The sequence below is a fragment of the Phoca vitulina genome, unplaced genomic scaffold, assembly GCF_004348235.1.
Source record: "Phoca vitulina isolate PV1807 unplaced genomic scaffold, GSC_HSeal_1.0 scaffold19, whole genome shotgun sequence".
Lineage (NCBI taxonomy): Eukaryota > Metazoa > Chordata > Mammalia > Carnivora > Phocidae > Phoca > Phoca vitulina.
In genome coordinates, this window is record NW_022589722.1 from 20,520,705 (window position 1) to 20,536,892 (window position 16,188).

The 16,188-nt window shown below is 47.2% G+C and overlaps 1 protein-coding gene across 5 annotated transcripts in view; it reads right to left on the bottom strand.

Moving 5' to 3' along the window:
* SYN3 (synapsin III) overlaps window positions 1–16,188 on the bottom strand; it is a 443,568-nt gene that overhangs the window by 55,291 nt on the left and 372,089 nt on the right. For all 5 annotated transcript variants that reach the window (XM_032416359.1, XM_032416355.1, XM_032416357.1 and 2 more), the window contains one exon: window positions 15,543–15,605. In XM_032416359.1, coding sequence (XP_032272250.1) covers window positions 15,543–15,605 — 63 coding nt within the window. The remainder of the gene's footprint in view (window positions 1–15,542; window positions 15,606–16,188) is intronic.

Sequence of the window (16,188 nt, forward strand, 5' to 3'; positions counted from 1 at the left end):
CTCACACTGCTGCCTTACGAATCCAAACATACCCATTCTTTGCTTCCAGCGCACCAGGGGCTCTCTCTCTTAGCTCGAAGATAAAGTGCAAACTGTAGAGTGCAGCCTAAAGTGCACCTAGGATCTGGCCTGTCCCCTCCCCAGCCTCCCCTACTCTTCCAGGTCTCACTCTGGCCCAGAGCTCCGGAATACTGGTTTCCCGTTAGCATCACCTGGGACCAAAAAATGCCAGTGCTTGGGCCCTCTGCCAGCCAATCACGACAGAGTCTCTGGGGATAGGCCCCAGGCAGGGGTATAATTTCAGAGCTTTCTGGGTGCTTCTAAGGTGCTGCTAAGCTTGTCAACCACTGTCCCCACCATACCTGACAGCTTGTGATGCTCTCTTAGGCCTTTACGCTGTGTGTGTGTTGGCGGGGGGGGGGGGGGGGGCGGATCCTGCTGCCTGGAATGCTTTTCTCAGCTGTATCCACCTGCAGTATGTGTCCCTATTGTTCCCTGTTATTTGAGACACAGCGAAAGCTCCTGCCTCCTGGAAGTCTCCCTGGTACCCCATGAAGATACTCCCACTCCCCCTGACATTTCCCTCTATAATTAATTTCTCCCTCTGCCTTCATCCAGTTTTATCTGGACTCCTTTCTTAGCACTTGGCCAGTATTTCTGCTGTAAGGTTTACTTCATTCAGCTTGGATTGTAGTCAGCTTTCTACATGCTCTTCTACCACCTCTCCATGGCTCTCTGGCCTTATTTCCTGCCACTTGTCACCTCAAGCACTCACTGCAGCCCCACGGGCCCTCTGCCCATTTCTGGACCACACAGAGGCCCTGCCTCAGGGCCTTTGTATGTGCTCTTCCCTCACTGTCATGTTCTTCTTCCACATGTCCACGTGTCAACTCACAGAAAGGTTTCCTTACTCATTGCCCCATCATGCTGTGTCCCTCATCCTGTTTCTTTCATCCTCAGAGTCTTTCTCATCACTGACATATCACAGTTGTTATTTGTTTATGCTTTTATCATCTGCCTCTCACCATTGCATGTAAGCTCCATGAGGACAGGGACTCTGTGGTGTTCATTACTGCATCTCCAGTGTCCAGAATAGTCCTTGGCACATAGAAGGCACTCCATAAATATTTCGCAAATAAATGAATGAGTAAACATGCTGTGCTTTCCAATGAACCAGGATTTTTTTAAACTGTGGGTTTGAAATGGGTCATCAAATCAATTTAATGGGTCACAACCAACATTTTAAAAGATGACAGACTGGAACAATACATATCAGAATGCCTTGCACATAGAAAAGGCAAGTTTTATTCTTTCGAACTTATCACAATATATATTTAATATCTGGGAATCAGCTGGCAAGACACAATCTAGTACTTACTGTGGTTTGCTATACAAATTTTTGGAAAAGCTTTGAACTAGACCAGGAATCAGCATTTTCTGTGAAGAGTACAATACAAATATTTTAGGCTTTGCAGACCATAAAAACTATTCAACTCTGATGTTGTCCTATGAAAGCAGCCATAGACGATACGCACACAAATGGACAGGGCTATGTTACAATAAAACTTTATTAACAAGACCAGGTCAGGGGTTGGATTTGGCTTGTGGGTGGTAGTTTGCCAAGCCCTGCACCAGACTGTAGTCTAGTGTGAGCCTATGTGTTTTGTGTATAAATTCCCTGCATTCAGAAGCCATGTCTTTTTTTCACCTCCGGATCTTTTTAAAAAATTATTTATTTATTTTTAAAATTTTATTGACTCTATTTTTTAAAAATAAAATTTTAATTCCAGTGTAGTTAACATACAGGTTATTTTAATTTCACCTCTGGATCTTAACCAAGAGCCCTCTATTCTGAAGTCTAGCCTACTCTTTGCACATAACAAATGTTCATAAATATTTGCCAAAATATTCGATAAACATTTACTGAGTCCCCGACTCAGAACGGCTGGGCACCAAATCCACTACCATGTGTTGAAAGACTACGAGAGCCCTTGGTCTTACATTTTCAGAAGCCTCACCCCTCCTCCAATCCTTCCGAAGGCTGAGACCCAGAGCCCAAAGGATGTCCTTGCCCCAGCTGGCTTGGGTCATGTGTTGCCAGGGGTCAGAAGGAGGGGTGGGAAGTGATGGGAACAGGGAGTCTTTGATGGACTGCTTAGGGAACTTCTTAATTATCCTGCTTATCAGTTCGCTGGTTCCTTTCCTTTGCTCTTCCCCATAATGAATCAAAACTCCTTCTGTTGTTCTTGAGGTCCCAGGTCACCGATTCTTTTGCCTGCATGTTTATAGAGTTACAGTGTGACCGTGAGATTGAATGGAAGGGAAGGGAGGCCCCTGACAAATGTCAGCTCTGCAAGGCAACACCTCAGCCTCCCAGGCCCCCGGGCATTGTGCCGGGTGAAGGAAGGGGCTTGCCAGGGCCTGGCTTGCTGTCCGGGGCCTGGCCTCGGTTGGGAAGAGAGGTGGAGTCGGTGGGTGCAACTCGTGCACCCAGCAAGTTTATAACCCAGCAGGGGAGGCTGACTTGGCTCGGATTTGAAGATGCCCCAGAGCAGAGGTCTGCAAACTACATCCTGAGGGCTACTGCCAATTTTTGTGCAGCCCATGAGATAAGAATAGTTTTTAAATGGTTGGGGAAAAAATAAATCAAACGACGAATGATAGTCCATGACACGTGAAAATGACATGAAATTGAAATTTCAGTGTCCATAAATAAAGCTGTACTGGAACAGGGCCACACTCATTCATGTCCGTATTGTCTAGGGCTGCTTTCATCCTACAAGAGCAGAGTGGATGCCACAGACCATATGGCCCGAAAGCCTAAAATATTTACCATCTGGCTCTGTGTGGAAAAAATTTGCGGAACCCTGACTCTCAGGACTAGTTGACATGGACTAGCAGCACGGATACCACCTGGGAGCTTATTAGACTCGCAGGTGGGCCCCCCACCCCCGCCCAGGCCTAGTGAATCAGAATGTGCATTTTAGTAAGGTCCGCAAGGGATCTGTGAGCAGCTGAAAATGTAGGAAGCACTTAGGTTCTAGAGGGAGTGAATCAATTATCTCTTACATATCTACAAGTATTTACAAGTGCTTTATCTCAGTCAGTCAGCAGGGCAACCCCACACCCACTAGGGAGATCTATTAGGGCCACTGGACAGATAAGAAAACAAAGACTCCAAGTTAAGTGTTCAACCAAAATAACATAACTAAGAAGTGGCTGAACTGGGATTTGAACTTCTGGGTCTACTGCATGCCCCGTGGCCTTAACCATGAGGCTCCATGGCCCCCCAGAAAGAGAGGGTACGCCCACACTCACAGTCTGAAGTTGGAGGCCCCCAACTGGTGCCCCAAGGGTGTTCAGTGGCCAAAAGACATGTTTTATTTGGCCTACATGGTGTTTTGAATATTTTAAAATTAGTTGCCAATATTTTAAAATTAGGGGAGTTCATATCAGAGACCCAGAGAATTGGCTTTGTATGAAAGAATCAGATGATCAGGCTGCATTGGTGTCTCAGGGCTTTGTCCTGCTGGGGCTGAGTTGTGGATGTCCACACAGGCTGGCCTGGCCTCTCTGGGTCCTCACGCTCCCCACCTGGCCTCTGACTCATTCCGGGGACTGCCTGGATGCAGTGGGCATCTGAGTTGGCATCCTCTGGGTGTGCAGAGCAGCTGTGGATCATTGAGCATCTTGTTGCAAGGATGAATCTGACTCAGCAGGTCTGGGGACAGGCCCGAGTTCTGCTTTGCAGGGGTTCCCAAGGGATTACGGAGGCTGCCCGTCCTTCCACAGAGCCCGCTTTGAGCAGCAAGGCTGTTGAGGAGCTCAGGCCTGTCTGACTTCAGGGCTACACGCACTTGGTCCATCACCCAGAGCATCTCAATAGGTGCTCTTGCGTCTGTTCCCCTATCCCTTGGGGTGGCTGGAGGCCCCTGGCCCTTTTCATTAGCTACCAGCATCCTCCTCCATGGACCCCGCTGAATCCTCTAAATACAGCCTCTTGTCATGACACAAGAAGGCCTGAACATCATTCCCAGCCCCACCACACTGCCTCCTTAGCATCTTCTGGCCTCGATCCTGGAGGATGGGGCATTGGTGTGGAGGTTTCTGGGAACTGGAGGCCAGGAGTTGAGGCAAGAAAACGGGGTCTGCCAATAGCATCTCATTTGTCCGGAGGCTTAGTCGAGACTGCTGATAACCATTTAAGACATCTGCTCATCCTGCCCCAAGCATGCACACACACACACACACACACGAGCAACACGCACGAGCACGTGCACACACATGTGCATACACACACGCACAGGCTTCAAAATGTAGTAAGCTCCCTGGTTAGCTCCTCCCCTGGCTTTCCCTCACAAACAACCCTGCTGTTGCCACCCGTCAGTAGCAGAGCCAGCAGCCCCTAAATGGACCGACTTCCAAGAAGGCAGAGATGTGGCTGGTTTCTCTTCCAGGAAGCTTGGAGGGAGGCTGCGCCATGCTGGAGCCTCAGTGAGGCAGGCAGCCTCTGCCTGCTGCAGGACATTGCTTCTCTTGCCTGCCGACAGTAAGAAGGGGCCGCACCTGCACATTTTGGCTGAGGACGGCCTCCGTGGACACGCAGGCTGTGCTCCCAGTGGACCTGTCTGGAGGCGGCCCTCCTCTTGGCATGGGTGCCAGGACCGGTGGAAAGAGTGTGCAGCCTTCCTGGCATGCTGTGTGCAGCCTTGGGCAAAGCATTTTGCCTCCTTGATCTCTGCTTGCCTCATCTGAAAAATGGGCTTCATGGGAGCACTATCCACCTTAAAGGACGGCGGGAGCTTGACTAGGCCTCCATTGTGGATGTGACTGTCTAAGGCTGGGGGAAAAGTAAGGAGCCAGTAATCAGAGCCAGTAAACTATACGGAGCATTCCCCACCTCAACAGGCGACACATGCACCCTCCTCTTTCTGAGGGGCTCCTAAGGGGATGACGTCTCTGGTCTTTGTTACATACAATACCAAGATGGGTCAATAGATATCACCAGGAAAACAGAGAAGAGAAAAAAAAAAAGGAAATCTTGCTGCTTTTCAATGTCCGGTCAAAAGTATTCTGCTTTTCATGGAAGAGTTGTGTGGCGAGTGCACACAAAAGCAGTTAACTGATTCTTTCCAGATCAATCTGTCCCTGGGCTTCTGTCCCTCTTGACAAAATGGGTCTTGTAGGGGATGGGAGTGTACACGGTCTTTAAAACCCAGTGCCAGGAGTAAGAGTTTTCTTTTTCTCCTTCTCATTGTCTTGCATCAGTGTCCTCCGTCTTGGCTTCGGGCCTGGGGTGAGATCAGCCCACCAGCCAAGAGCAGTTCATATGGAAAGGTCAGTGCTGGTCTCCAAGGTACTGACATGTTTTTTGGGTGGAGCCCCGTGAAATTCTTTACAAATCAACTCTCCAATGAAGTTGGCGGGTCGCCTTATCAAGGGAAGAGATGATTGCACCAGCATGTTCCCAAGTGTCCCAGGCAGCCTGAAGCAAAGGGCGGAAGGACCTGCTGATCTTGATTCAAATCCTGCTTCCTGCACTTACCAGTGACTTTGGGCAAAACAGCTCTTAGAACCTCTGCAAAGCTGGGATCAGAGGAGATGTTGAAGGTATGTATCCTGGCTCATGGGTGCTCAGAATTGTATACTCTCTCTCTCTTCCTAGTTCATCCTCCCATCTAGTCTGCTTTGAGTGATCCCAAAGAAGTTGAATAATTTTCTCAAGGTCACAATGCTGGCAAATGGCAGAGTCAAGATGAGAACCCAAGGAGGTCTAAGTTCAAAGCCCATATTCTCCTTCACTTCCCTCCCCATCTCACACTTACTTTTAACACTTCTTCTCACTATTCTTCTGAGCGATCAGGTGAGGAAAATCATGACTATTCATGACACGGCACTTACGTGTTTAAATAAATTATGTGTTCAATATGCTGGCCTTGGAGGTACGGGGCTGACAAGAAGGACCCAGGTCTCCTGAACCCAGGCCAACCAAGAGCCATGCAAGGATGTGGGAATTGGCAGAGGAAGTGCCACCATTAGAGATCTAAGCCCGAAGCCCTCCTAAAGAAAAATGAGTGGATGGTCCAGGTGGCTTTGCCTTCAGTATGACAAACATCAGAGTAGAGAATCATAAAATGACTGTTTTAGTTTGCTTCTGTTTGTGCTCAGAATCGTGGCATTTTGGCATCCAAAGGAAGAAAGAGACATTTAGGACTCTACAGAATACACGTGTATGTGTGTGTGTCCACGCGTGTGCGTGTGTGTGATATAAACATACATATGTACAAATACATGGCTGTGTATGTACATATGTACATACACACGGGTGCACAGAGCTGAACCTCATTTGTGATAGTTATCTTCTAGAACATTGCAGCCAATACTGATTTAGTGAATACTGAACCATTGCTCCTAAGGGAAATACAGGGTTCCTAGAAGCCTCCAGTCACAAACATTTTCATCAACTGATCAATGCATAACCTGTTGTATGTGTGCTTCCATTTCAAGCCATCTTATTGAATATATATTGTTGATTCATTAACTATTAGCCAACAGCACTATAACTCATGCCTGAAGAAAGCTTATCTAACACATATTTTTTTTCCCTGTAAGAAACATCACAGCCTTCTTGCACTTAGGACTTCTTGCACTAGACAGTACTTCAGCACTACACTTGTGTGTGTGTGTGGGGGGCATTTTAAACAATGAAATCACCACGAGAAAGTGCAAGAAGGTGTAAGTGTGGCTCGACATAGTAATGTTTACAGTATGAGAGCTGAAACAAGAAGGCGCACCGTTGCCTTGCTTGACCTCAGCAGAGAACGCGCACATTACTGGCTGATCTGCACGTGTCTGTGAATGCGTGCGAAAGTGCCAGAAGTGATTTGGGGATTACAAATAAATTTTAGTGAGTAGTTGAATTTGTACATACGGAATCCATGAATAATGAGAATGGTGGTTTATACTGTGCTTGTAGAGAGGACAACCTCAGGCCAGAGGCTCTGAGAAGGAGAGCACAGTGCTTAAAATTTTCACTAAGGTGTAAAGGACTGCTAGATCCTCCGCTAAGGGTCCATTTTGCTCAAGAGAAGCAGAGAATACATGAGGCCGGTGGTGATCTCAAGGGAGTGGCAGGGTAGGTGAGAGAGGACGTGGGGGGAGGGAGGAGTTGAGAGGGAGGTGGTGGAATGGGTGAGGGTCCCTCCCTGTCCTCTTTCATAGTCTGGCAGAGACCTTGAATGCCCCTCCCCTGGAACACCTTGCTGGCTGGCTCCCCTCCCCTGCTCTCACCCAACTTGGCTTCTGCTGAGCTCTCTGGCGGTCTCCCAGGTGCTGGGGAACCTTCTGGTTTCTTAATGGCTCCCCTGGGTTCCATTTGTCCATTTGCTCATTCCTCGTCCTCCCTCCTCCACTACCGTGTTCTTGGGCCACGACTCCTACTTAAAGAGCGGATGGTGCTGGGAAAAGATCACTCAGTGAGTCAGTCCAAGAGAGGATACGAGAGCCCAGGTTGCTCAGAGCTGGTGACAGCCACAGCCCTGGCCCAGTGGGGTGTGCAAGACGCCTGGGCTGCTGGAAACGTCGAGTTGAGGAGCTGCCACCTTGGCCCTCCAGACCAGATGCAAGGACACCTGAACCCTGTCACTCACTATTCCAGGCTTAGCAGGACAGCAACCCCTGTGCACACGGGGGAAGTGTTAGGATGTCCAGGTCTGGGCTCAGTCAGCCCGTGACCACGTCAATGTCCTTTGCCTCTGTGAGCCCAGGCACCGGAACTAGGCTGTCCAGGGTTGGACCCCAACTCCACCACCTACTCCCTGTGCTTCAGTTTCCTCCTCTGTAAAGTGGGGGTACTAACTGTACTTACCTCATAGGGGAGTTACAAAGATTGCACTCAATGAGTGAATATATTTCAAGCACTTAAAACAGTGCCCATGCTGGGGCGCCTGGGTGGCTCAGTTGGTTAGGCGACTGCCTTCGGCTCGGGTCATGATCCCAGGGTCCTGGGATCGAGCCCCGCATCAGGCTCCCTGCTTGGGAGGAAGCCTGCTTCTCCCTCTCCCACCCCCCCTGCTTGTGTTCCCTCTCTCGCTGTCCCTCTGTCAAATAAATAAATAAAATCTTAAAAAAAAAAAAAGAAAACCAGTTTATAAAACAAAACAAAACAAAAAACAACAGTGCCCATGCAGAGTAGACTCTATTAAGCATTAGCTTTTATTATTATTATGGTTATTACATTACTGTTATTATTACTGCTCTTATCTCTAAAGTATGGAATGGAGTCAGATAATCGCAAAGCTCTTTCTTTCCCTTCCTGCACTGTTATTCGGGATGCTCTCGCTGTGTGGCCTCGGGCAAGAGCTTCTCCTCTCTGGGGCCTCACGTTCTTATCTTCTATCTTGCCAGGACTCAAGCCCTGAGAGTGTGAATCTATGAAATAAGGATAAGGCACCTCCCAGGGTGGAGTTAACTTGTTATTTGGCCTCTCCTGGGGATGTTCCTGACACAAGCGGTTAAGTAATAAGAATAACACTTTACATTTGTAGTGGGTTTTTAAAGTTCCCATTCACTGAGTGTTTATCAGGCACCCTACCAAGCCTTGAGTGATTTATTCTATCTGGACTGCAACCCCAGGAGGGCGATATTGTCCCCATACTGGAGATGAGGAAATTGGGGCACAGAAATATTAAACAACATCCCCAAGGACACACAGCCAGGAAATGGTCAATCTAGATCCAAACTCCAAAACCTCAATTCCAGATGCTATAAACATTACCCACCCCTTGTTATACTGGCAGTTGGCTTGAACTTGACTTCTAATCCTCTGATAGTAACATGATCTTGTGCCATTCCTTTCATTGGACTGCTCGTACTATTGAAAATAACCACAGATTCTCATCATTGGAAGATACATAGGAGTGTCTCCAGGGTGTCTTAACCTTTGGAAGGGTCACAGACCCCTGTGAGAAGCTGAAAGAAGTTATGGACTCCTTCCCACCCAGAAAGTTCGTACCATATCTGCACATAAACACACACACACACCCCAAAAACATATACACAGATTTGTCCCAATTTCAGTGGTTTCAAACATCTCAGGCTAAAGAGCTCATGCAATGCCTAAATTCTCTTGAAACTTTCCAGTAAGTATTCATCTTTGGTCCAACTCTGCATTGATGAGAGCCTCTTCCCTAAAGGACCGTCTATTCCATTAATGTTCCCCTCGGATTGTTAGAAATTTTCGCCATTGACATTTGTTCATTTCCTCCTAACTTTGGTCCCAGCTTTGATTGCTAGATATTATTTCAAATTGGTCCCATCAATCTACTCATGACAATTCTCCATGTTTCTGCAGAGGCTGGTGATGCTGTCTCTAGCAGATGCATCTTCCCTTCACTGCTCAGTTAATCTTCCCCGGGACACACTCATTTGTCAATGGCTTTCTCAAACACCCGGAATGGATGTACAGCCCAGAACCCAGAACAATCTTCTGGCCACGGACTGCAGGACTCTCACTGTATTCTGGATATCAGATCTCCATGAACATGTCCTGGATTACATTTTTTAAGCCTTATTTTACTTCGAAATATAACACATACAGAGAATTGCATAGTCCAAAAACAACAGTCCAACAAGCTATCACAAAGCAAACATCCACATCAGCGCCATCCAAGTCAAGAACTAGAACTTTGCTCACTTCTGCCTCCTCCCCATGATCACTCCTCCATCCTCCACAAAGGCAACCTCTACTGTTTTATGGTAATGATGTTCTCGTTTTCCTTAAACATTTTATCATCTAAATACGTATCCCATTTCACGTTATGGTTTAGTTTCCCTGGGTTCTGAGTTTTATATAAATGGAACCATTCAACTAGGCATTCTTTTGTATGTGACTTATTTCACTCAATGAAATAAGTGTGTGAGATTGTTACATATAGTTGTAGTTCATTCATTCTCATCGCTGGAAGCTTCCACTTGTCTGAATATACTGTAATTTATTTATCTAATCTATTATTAATGGGTACGTGGGCTGTGCCCGGGTTTTGGCAATGATGAACAAGCTGCTATAAACACTGGTGAGCATACGCATGCATTTAGGCTGGCTGTACCTAACAGAACTCCCGTGTAACTTCTCAGTGGATAACATCAACCTGTCTTCCAAAGCAGTTTTAATCATTCACACTTTCAGTAGTTGTGTGTGTGTGTTCCAATTCTTCCATGTCCTTGCCAATGCTTAACAGTACTCATCTTTTTAATTTTAGCTCTTTTGGTGGTTACACAGTGGCATCTCATTGAGGTTTTAATTTGCATTTCCCTAATGACTAATGAGGGTGAGCCCATTTTCATCTATTTATTGCATATTTATGGATTAGAGGCTTTGGCAACTCCTTACTCATCTGACTCATACTGAAATTACAGCCAAATGGAATAGAGTCTCTGACAGATGATGCTGTTTAGTCATATCTCCTTTATTGACTTCAATTTTGGATTTTAGGACCCCAGAGCATGTCTGAACATTCTTTTTTAAAAAGTAATTAATTAATTAATTAATTATTTAAAGTAATTTCTACACCCATTGTGGAAATCGAACTCAAGACCCTGAGATCAAGAGTGGTGCGCTCCATCGTCTGAGCCAGCTGGGTACCCCTGAACATTCTTAATACTCATGACAGCTAATATTTATTGAATGCCCACCATGTTCCAGGCACAGAGCTGTGTGCTTGACCCGCATCACGTCTTCTAATCCTCACAGCCAACTTATGAGGTTGCTACTATGATTCCCTGCATTGTACATTTGAAGAAACTGAGGTGGGGGAGGCTATATAACTTACTTGCTAGATTCAAATCAACACCCGTAGCCACTATAACACACTGCCTCCCAAAGATGGAAACATTTGACTACATAAAAAAAAAAAACCTTTAAAAATGCTTAAAAACTGAGTAAGAAAATGGACATGTAACTGTCAAATCGAGAAAAAAAGTTGCAAAGTATGACAAGGGTTTAATGTGCTTAATATGGAAAGAGTTCTTACAAATTAATAAAAGGACACAATAAAAAAATGGCCAAAGGTTTCTGCAGTTAGGTAAGTCTGTGGAATTCAGCACATCTTTCATGTTCTTTTACCCCAACAGTGTATCCTAAGCAAATTTATGACTCATAAGTTCCAGTTGGTAGGAATGCAAGCTGGTACAGCCACTCTGGAAAACAGTATGGAGGTTCCTCAAAAAGTTGAAAATAGAGCTACCCTATGACCCAGCAACTGCACTACAAGGTATTTACCCCAAAGATACAAATGTAGTGATCTGAAGGGGTACCTGCACCCCAATGTTTATAGCAGCAATGTCCACAATAGCCAAACTATGGAAAGAGCCCACATGTCCATCAACAGATGAATGGATAAAGAAGATGTGGTATATCTATACAATGGAATACTACTCAGCCATCAGGAAAAAAATGAAATCTTGCCATTTCAATGATGTGGATGGAACCAGAGGGTATTATGCTAAGTGAAATAAGCCAATCAGAGAAAGACAATTATCATATGATCTCACTCCTATGTGGAATTTAAGAAACAGAACAGAGGATCATAGAGGAAGGGAGGGAAAAATAAAACAAGATGAAATCAGAGAGGGAGACAAACCATAAGAGATTCTTAATCATAGGAAACAAACTGAGGGTTGCTGGAGGGGAGGGGGGTGGGTGGATGGGGTAACTGGATGATGGACATTAAGGAGGCCATGTGATGTAATGGGCACTGGGTATTATATAAGACTGATGAATCACTGAACTCTACCTCTGAAACTAATAATACACTATATGTTAATTAATTGAATTTAAATAAAAAATATATTAAAAAATAAAATAAAAACTTACTTTAAAGCATTTTCCAAACCTATTTGACCAACATAGGCTTTAGCATCTGAATAATTATAATTCTTTGGAACAGACTTTGAAGCATGTTGAACTGTGTAATAACCATTGCTTCCTCTGGTTTCTGGTCTGGTAAAACTTTCAACAAAGGAAATGAAATTAGTTTTGTCCTGGGTTTCTCAACCTAGACATTATTGACATTTTGGGCTATATAATTCTTTGTTGTGGGGTTGTCTTTGGCATCATGGGCTGTTCCCAGCAGCATCCCTGGTCTCCACTCAGTAGATGCCAGATGCCAGTAGTACCAGCCCCACCCCCCAGTTGTGACAACCAAAATTGCCCCATGGAGGCAGAATTCCCCTCCCTCCATAAGAACCGTTGGTCTAGACTGACTGATTTCTAAAGAACCCATGGTGCTCCCCATGATTACCTCCTACCTTAATGCCCCCACCCACACTACATAGCATCTCAATATATTTTGACTTCTGTGCCTTGTGACAGACTCTATTCTTTGTTAAGACAGTATCAGGGGTGCCTGGGTGGCTCAGTTGTTAAGCATCTGCCTTCGGCTCAGATCATGATCCCAGGGTCCTGGGATCGAGCCCCGCATCGGGCACCCTGCTCAGCGGGAAGCCTGCTTCTCCCTCTCCCTCTGCCTGCCTGCCTGTCTGTCTACTTGTGATCTCTCTCTCTCTCTGTCAAATAAATAAATAAAATCTTAAAAAAAAAAAAAAGACAGTATCAGCCCATCTTTCTTGTCTTTGGGTCTTTCTTGTTTGCTAGAACTCCTTCTACCTCCAGGCACAGCAAACCATGTACAGTTCCTCAGAGGCAGAGCTTCTTCCCACCCTTCTATCCTCTAGGTATAATTAAGCTCCTTCCTTCAATCCCTGTACTTACTGCACGCCCTACAGACCCCCAACACACATTATACCTATTTACGTGCCTGTCTCCCCAAGTCCTTGACAGCAGAAACTGCGTCCTATTTATCTTCTGATTTTCAGCACCAAGTAGGCACTAATCAATATATACGAACAAAGGAGAGAAATATAATTGACGATGGGTCAGCAGGGACCTAGGTGGATTTCCACCAACACTGAGTCCATTGGCAACCTCTTCACCAGTTTTCTCCTAGGAAGGTTCCCTTTGCTGTTCTCAGGAAGACGATCTTCCTTCTTGAGAGAAGTAGAAGTACCATAGAAGGTACCAATTTTGTTTTTCTCCCTCTCAGACATGAATATGACATCATCTGCTCAGTCGGCATGTCCAGGCCATTCCAGATAGTTTTCTCATCCCAAACTGAAGGAGAAGACCCCTTTTCCCTTGATGTCAGCATTTCTCCAAACCCTAGTTTATTCTGGCCAGTGACACTTTTTATCCTTGGATATGTGTCCTCCTGTCCATGCTTCGGGCGTCCCTTTTGAGCCTGAGTTTCAGACCACCCCCTCCCCCGAGCATTGCATCAGTCTCTTTAAGTATTCCCTGTCGGGGATAATTTGAAGCTTGAGAAACAGAATTTAATTCTTGGGAACTCTTTAGCTTTACTAGAGTTGTCCAAGATGGTGGCAGTGGGCGGCAAGAAAGGGACTGGTTTGAGCAACATTAACAAAGGCAAGTGACAAGACTTGAGGACCTATTGCACGTGGAGGAAGGAGAGGACTCCCAGGGCTCCCAGGACACCCAGATTTCTGTTTTGAGACAACGGAGGGACTGGTGGTTCCTGCTGCAGAGCCAGCCACGGGAGGCGGAGGAGGAGGGCGAGGACGGGGAGCAGGCTGTCTGGGACGGTTAGAGTCTGAGGTTTCCATGGGAGACAAGGGGGGCATGTAGAGGAGGGAACTGGATATAAGAGCTGAGGCTCTGGATGGGAAATGTGACCCAGGGGCTGTTGGTGGTGTGCAGGTGGCCGTGGGAGCTGAGAGGGCAGATGAGTGCTCAGGTTGCGTGTGCTGTTGGCACAGACACGTTAAAGACGGGGCAGCAAGAAAACAACACGAAGGAGACTGTGAAGGAGTGGTGGAGACAGAGGAGAGCCAGGAGGGGAGCATGAGTCAAAGGCCACTGGAGAAGGAGTTTCAGGCAGAAGGGATGGCCAGCAGCTTTAAGAGATACAGGGAGGGCAGCTCCCATACGGACGGAAAAGTGCCCGTTGACTCAGCAGCAGAGGGTCACTGAGGACTAAAGCAACCCCTCAGCGGAGTGGAGGGGCCGAAGCCCAGGTGCAGAGGTGCAGGGGGGCTCAGGAGGAGGGGCAGTGGGGCACAGACACAGGGACGTGTCTAAAGAGGGAGTCACTCATCCATCTGCTTGCCCAACAAGCTGAGGGGCCACTGGGCCCCCACTGGGCCAGGGATATGGCAGTGGACAAACAGGCAAGACCCCTGCCCTCACGGTGTGCCCTTTCAGGAAGATGGAAGGGAGGGAGGGAGGATTTCTTTTAAAGACAGTTGTTAGAATCATCACCACTCGACAGAAAAGGCCAAGAGAGGTCAGATGGCAACTTGTTCAAGTTCACACGAATGTCAGAGCTGTGGGTCGTGCCCTGACCCGTCTGGCCCTTTCCACCCTTTGCTGCCTGAAGGGGATGGAGTTTAGGTGGGAAGAGATGACACAGGAGGCATAATAGGGTGGGGAAGAATAAAGGCGCCAGGTGCAGGATTATTTATGGCTGGGCTGGGCTGGGCCTACTCAGATCAAGGTTTCTATTTATTTGAGCCAGAGACTTGAGAGGTGGCCTGTGGTGGCCCCCACGCTTTCCCACATTCCCACCCCTCTTATTTAGGAGTAAATCTCCCTTTCCTGTGGGCACCCTGATCCACACAGTTCAACTGGGGCTGCATCTATCTCCATATGTGCTGGTTAGGAGGTGGGCCCAGGAACCCAAGCAAGGCTGACCCGCGTCCGTCCATGGGATTTACATAGAGATGCTGGAAAGAGACACGGTCTTTCTTCCTCTGCGGCAGTGAGCTTGGGGACCAGGGTAGGCCACCCACGGCCATCTTGACTATCTGAAGAAAACACCAGGCAGAGATAAACAGGGACAAGAAATACAGGAGACTGAGGTCTGATGGCTTTGCTTGGGCTCCTGGATCCAGCTCTGCCCAGACCTTTCAAGAACTCTCCCAGACTTCCTGGTGGCTCAAACCAATGGATTCTCTTTTGCTTCCTGATTTGAGTTGCGTTTCTACACTTGCGACTGAAAGGATCTGACCAATTATGACAAATATGTCAGCTGTGCCTGTGAAAAATATATGATGTACTCTTGCAGAAGCTAACTGACTCCAGGGGCGTCTCCACGGGGCCATATGTATTCGCCTCCTTCTAGGTCCTGGCCGTGCACGTGGCGGGGAGATGGGTAAGACAGGAGCTTAGAGAGCAGCCGTGGAAATGAGGATGGGAACAAAAGAATCAGCATCTATAAAATGTTTTACATTCATTGTTCCGAATCCACAATCATAGGAAACAATTAGCTAGCAACTCCTGGCAGGGTTCATTGGGTATAGACCGAGCTGGAGAGACGCTCCATGCTATGGGAGCTCAGAGGAGGGGTGGGGGGAGGACAGGGTGCATCCTGAGCCAAGGTGGGGCTGGCGGGGGACAGAGGGAGAGGGGAACAGTTAGTCTGGGGAGGCTGCGTGGGTGTGAAGGCCAGTATAAGAGCTGCTTCTCATACCTTTCCCATTCCAGCGTGGGCGTGTCCCAGCTTGACCACCACGGGGAAGTGTGGCGCTGTGAGCTGTAAGAGACAAGAGGAAATCACTCGTTAGCATCCCAGAGCAGTGCCACCGAGAGACTCTGGGCACCGCCTTTTCTGTAGAAAGATTCAGTCATCTGATATTACCCGGAATCCCCACAAGAACGCTTTGACAGATGGTCATCCTGCTGCAGCTTGAACACCCAAAATGCCAGCAATCTGGGCTTCCAAAAGAAGCCTTGAGCTCTTAAAAGCAGCCTGCCTGGGGCACCCACCGAGAGACGGCAGGGAGGAGCAAAGCGACTGGTTTCGGATCCTGGCTTCCCCGCTTGTGCAACCTCAGGCAAGTTCTACATGGATCTGTGGCTCAGTTTGCTCATCTGTAACATGGGGGTGATGAGTATCCATCCCATAGGGTTGCTGTGAGGATCAAACAAATTATTATATGTGAAGTCTTTACGTTCTGAGTACCCAATGAACGGCAGCTTCGTGATTCCCATTATGGTTCTGCCTTACGTTAACCCCTCCCCCAAGCCCTCTCCAGGCCACCCTATGAGGTTTCTTAATAATAGTGGTCATGCCACCACGGACACAAACACGCATCGGCTGCACCGTGTTGGGCACT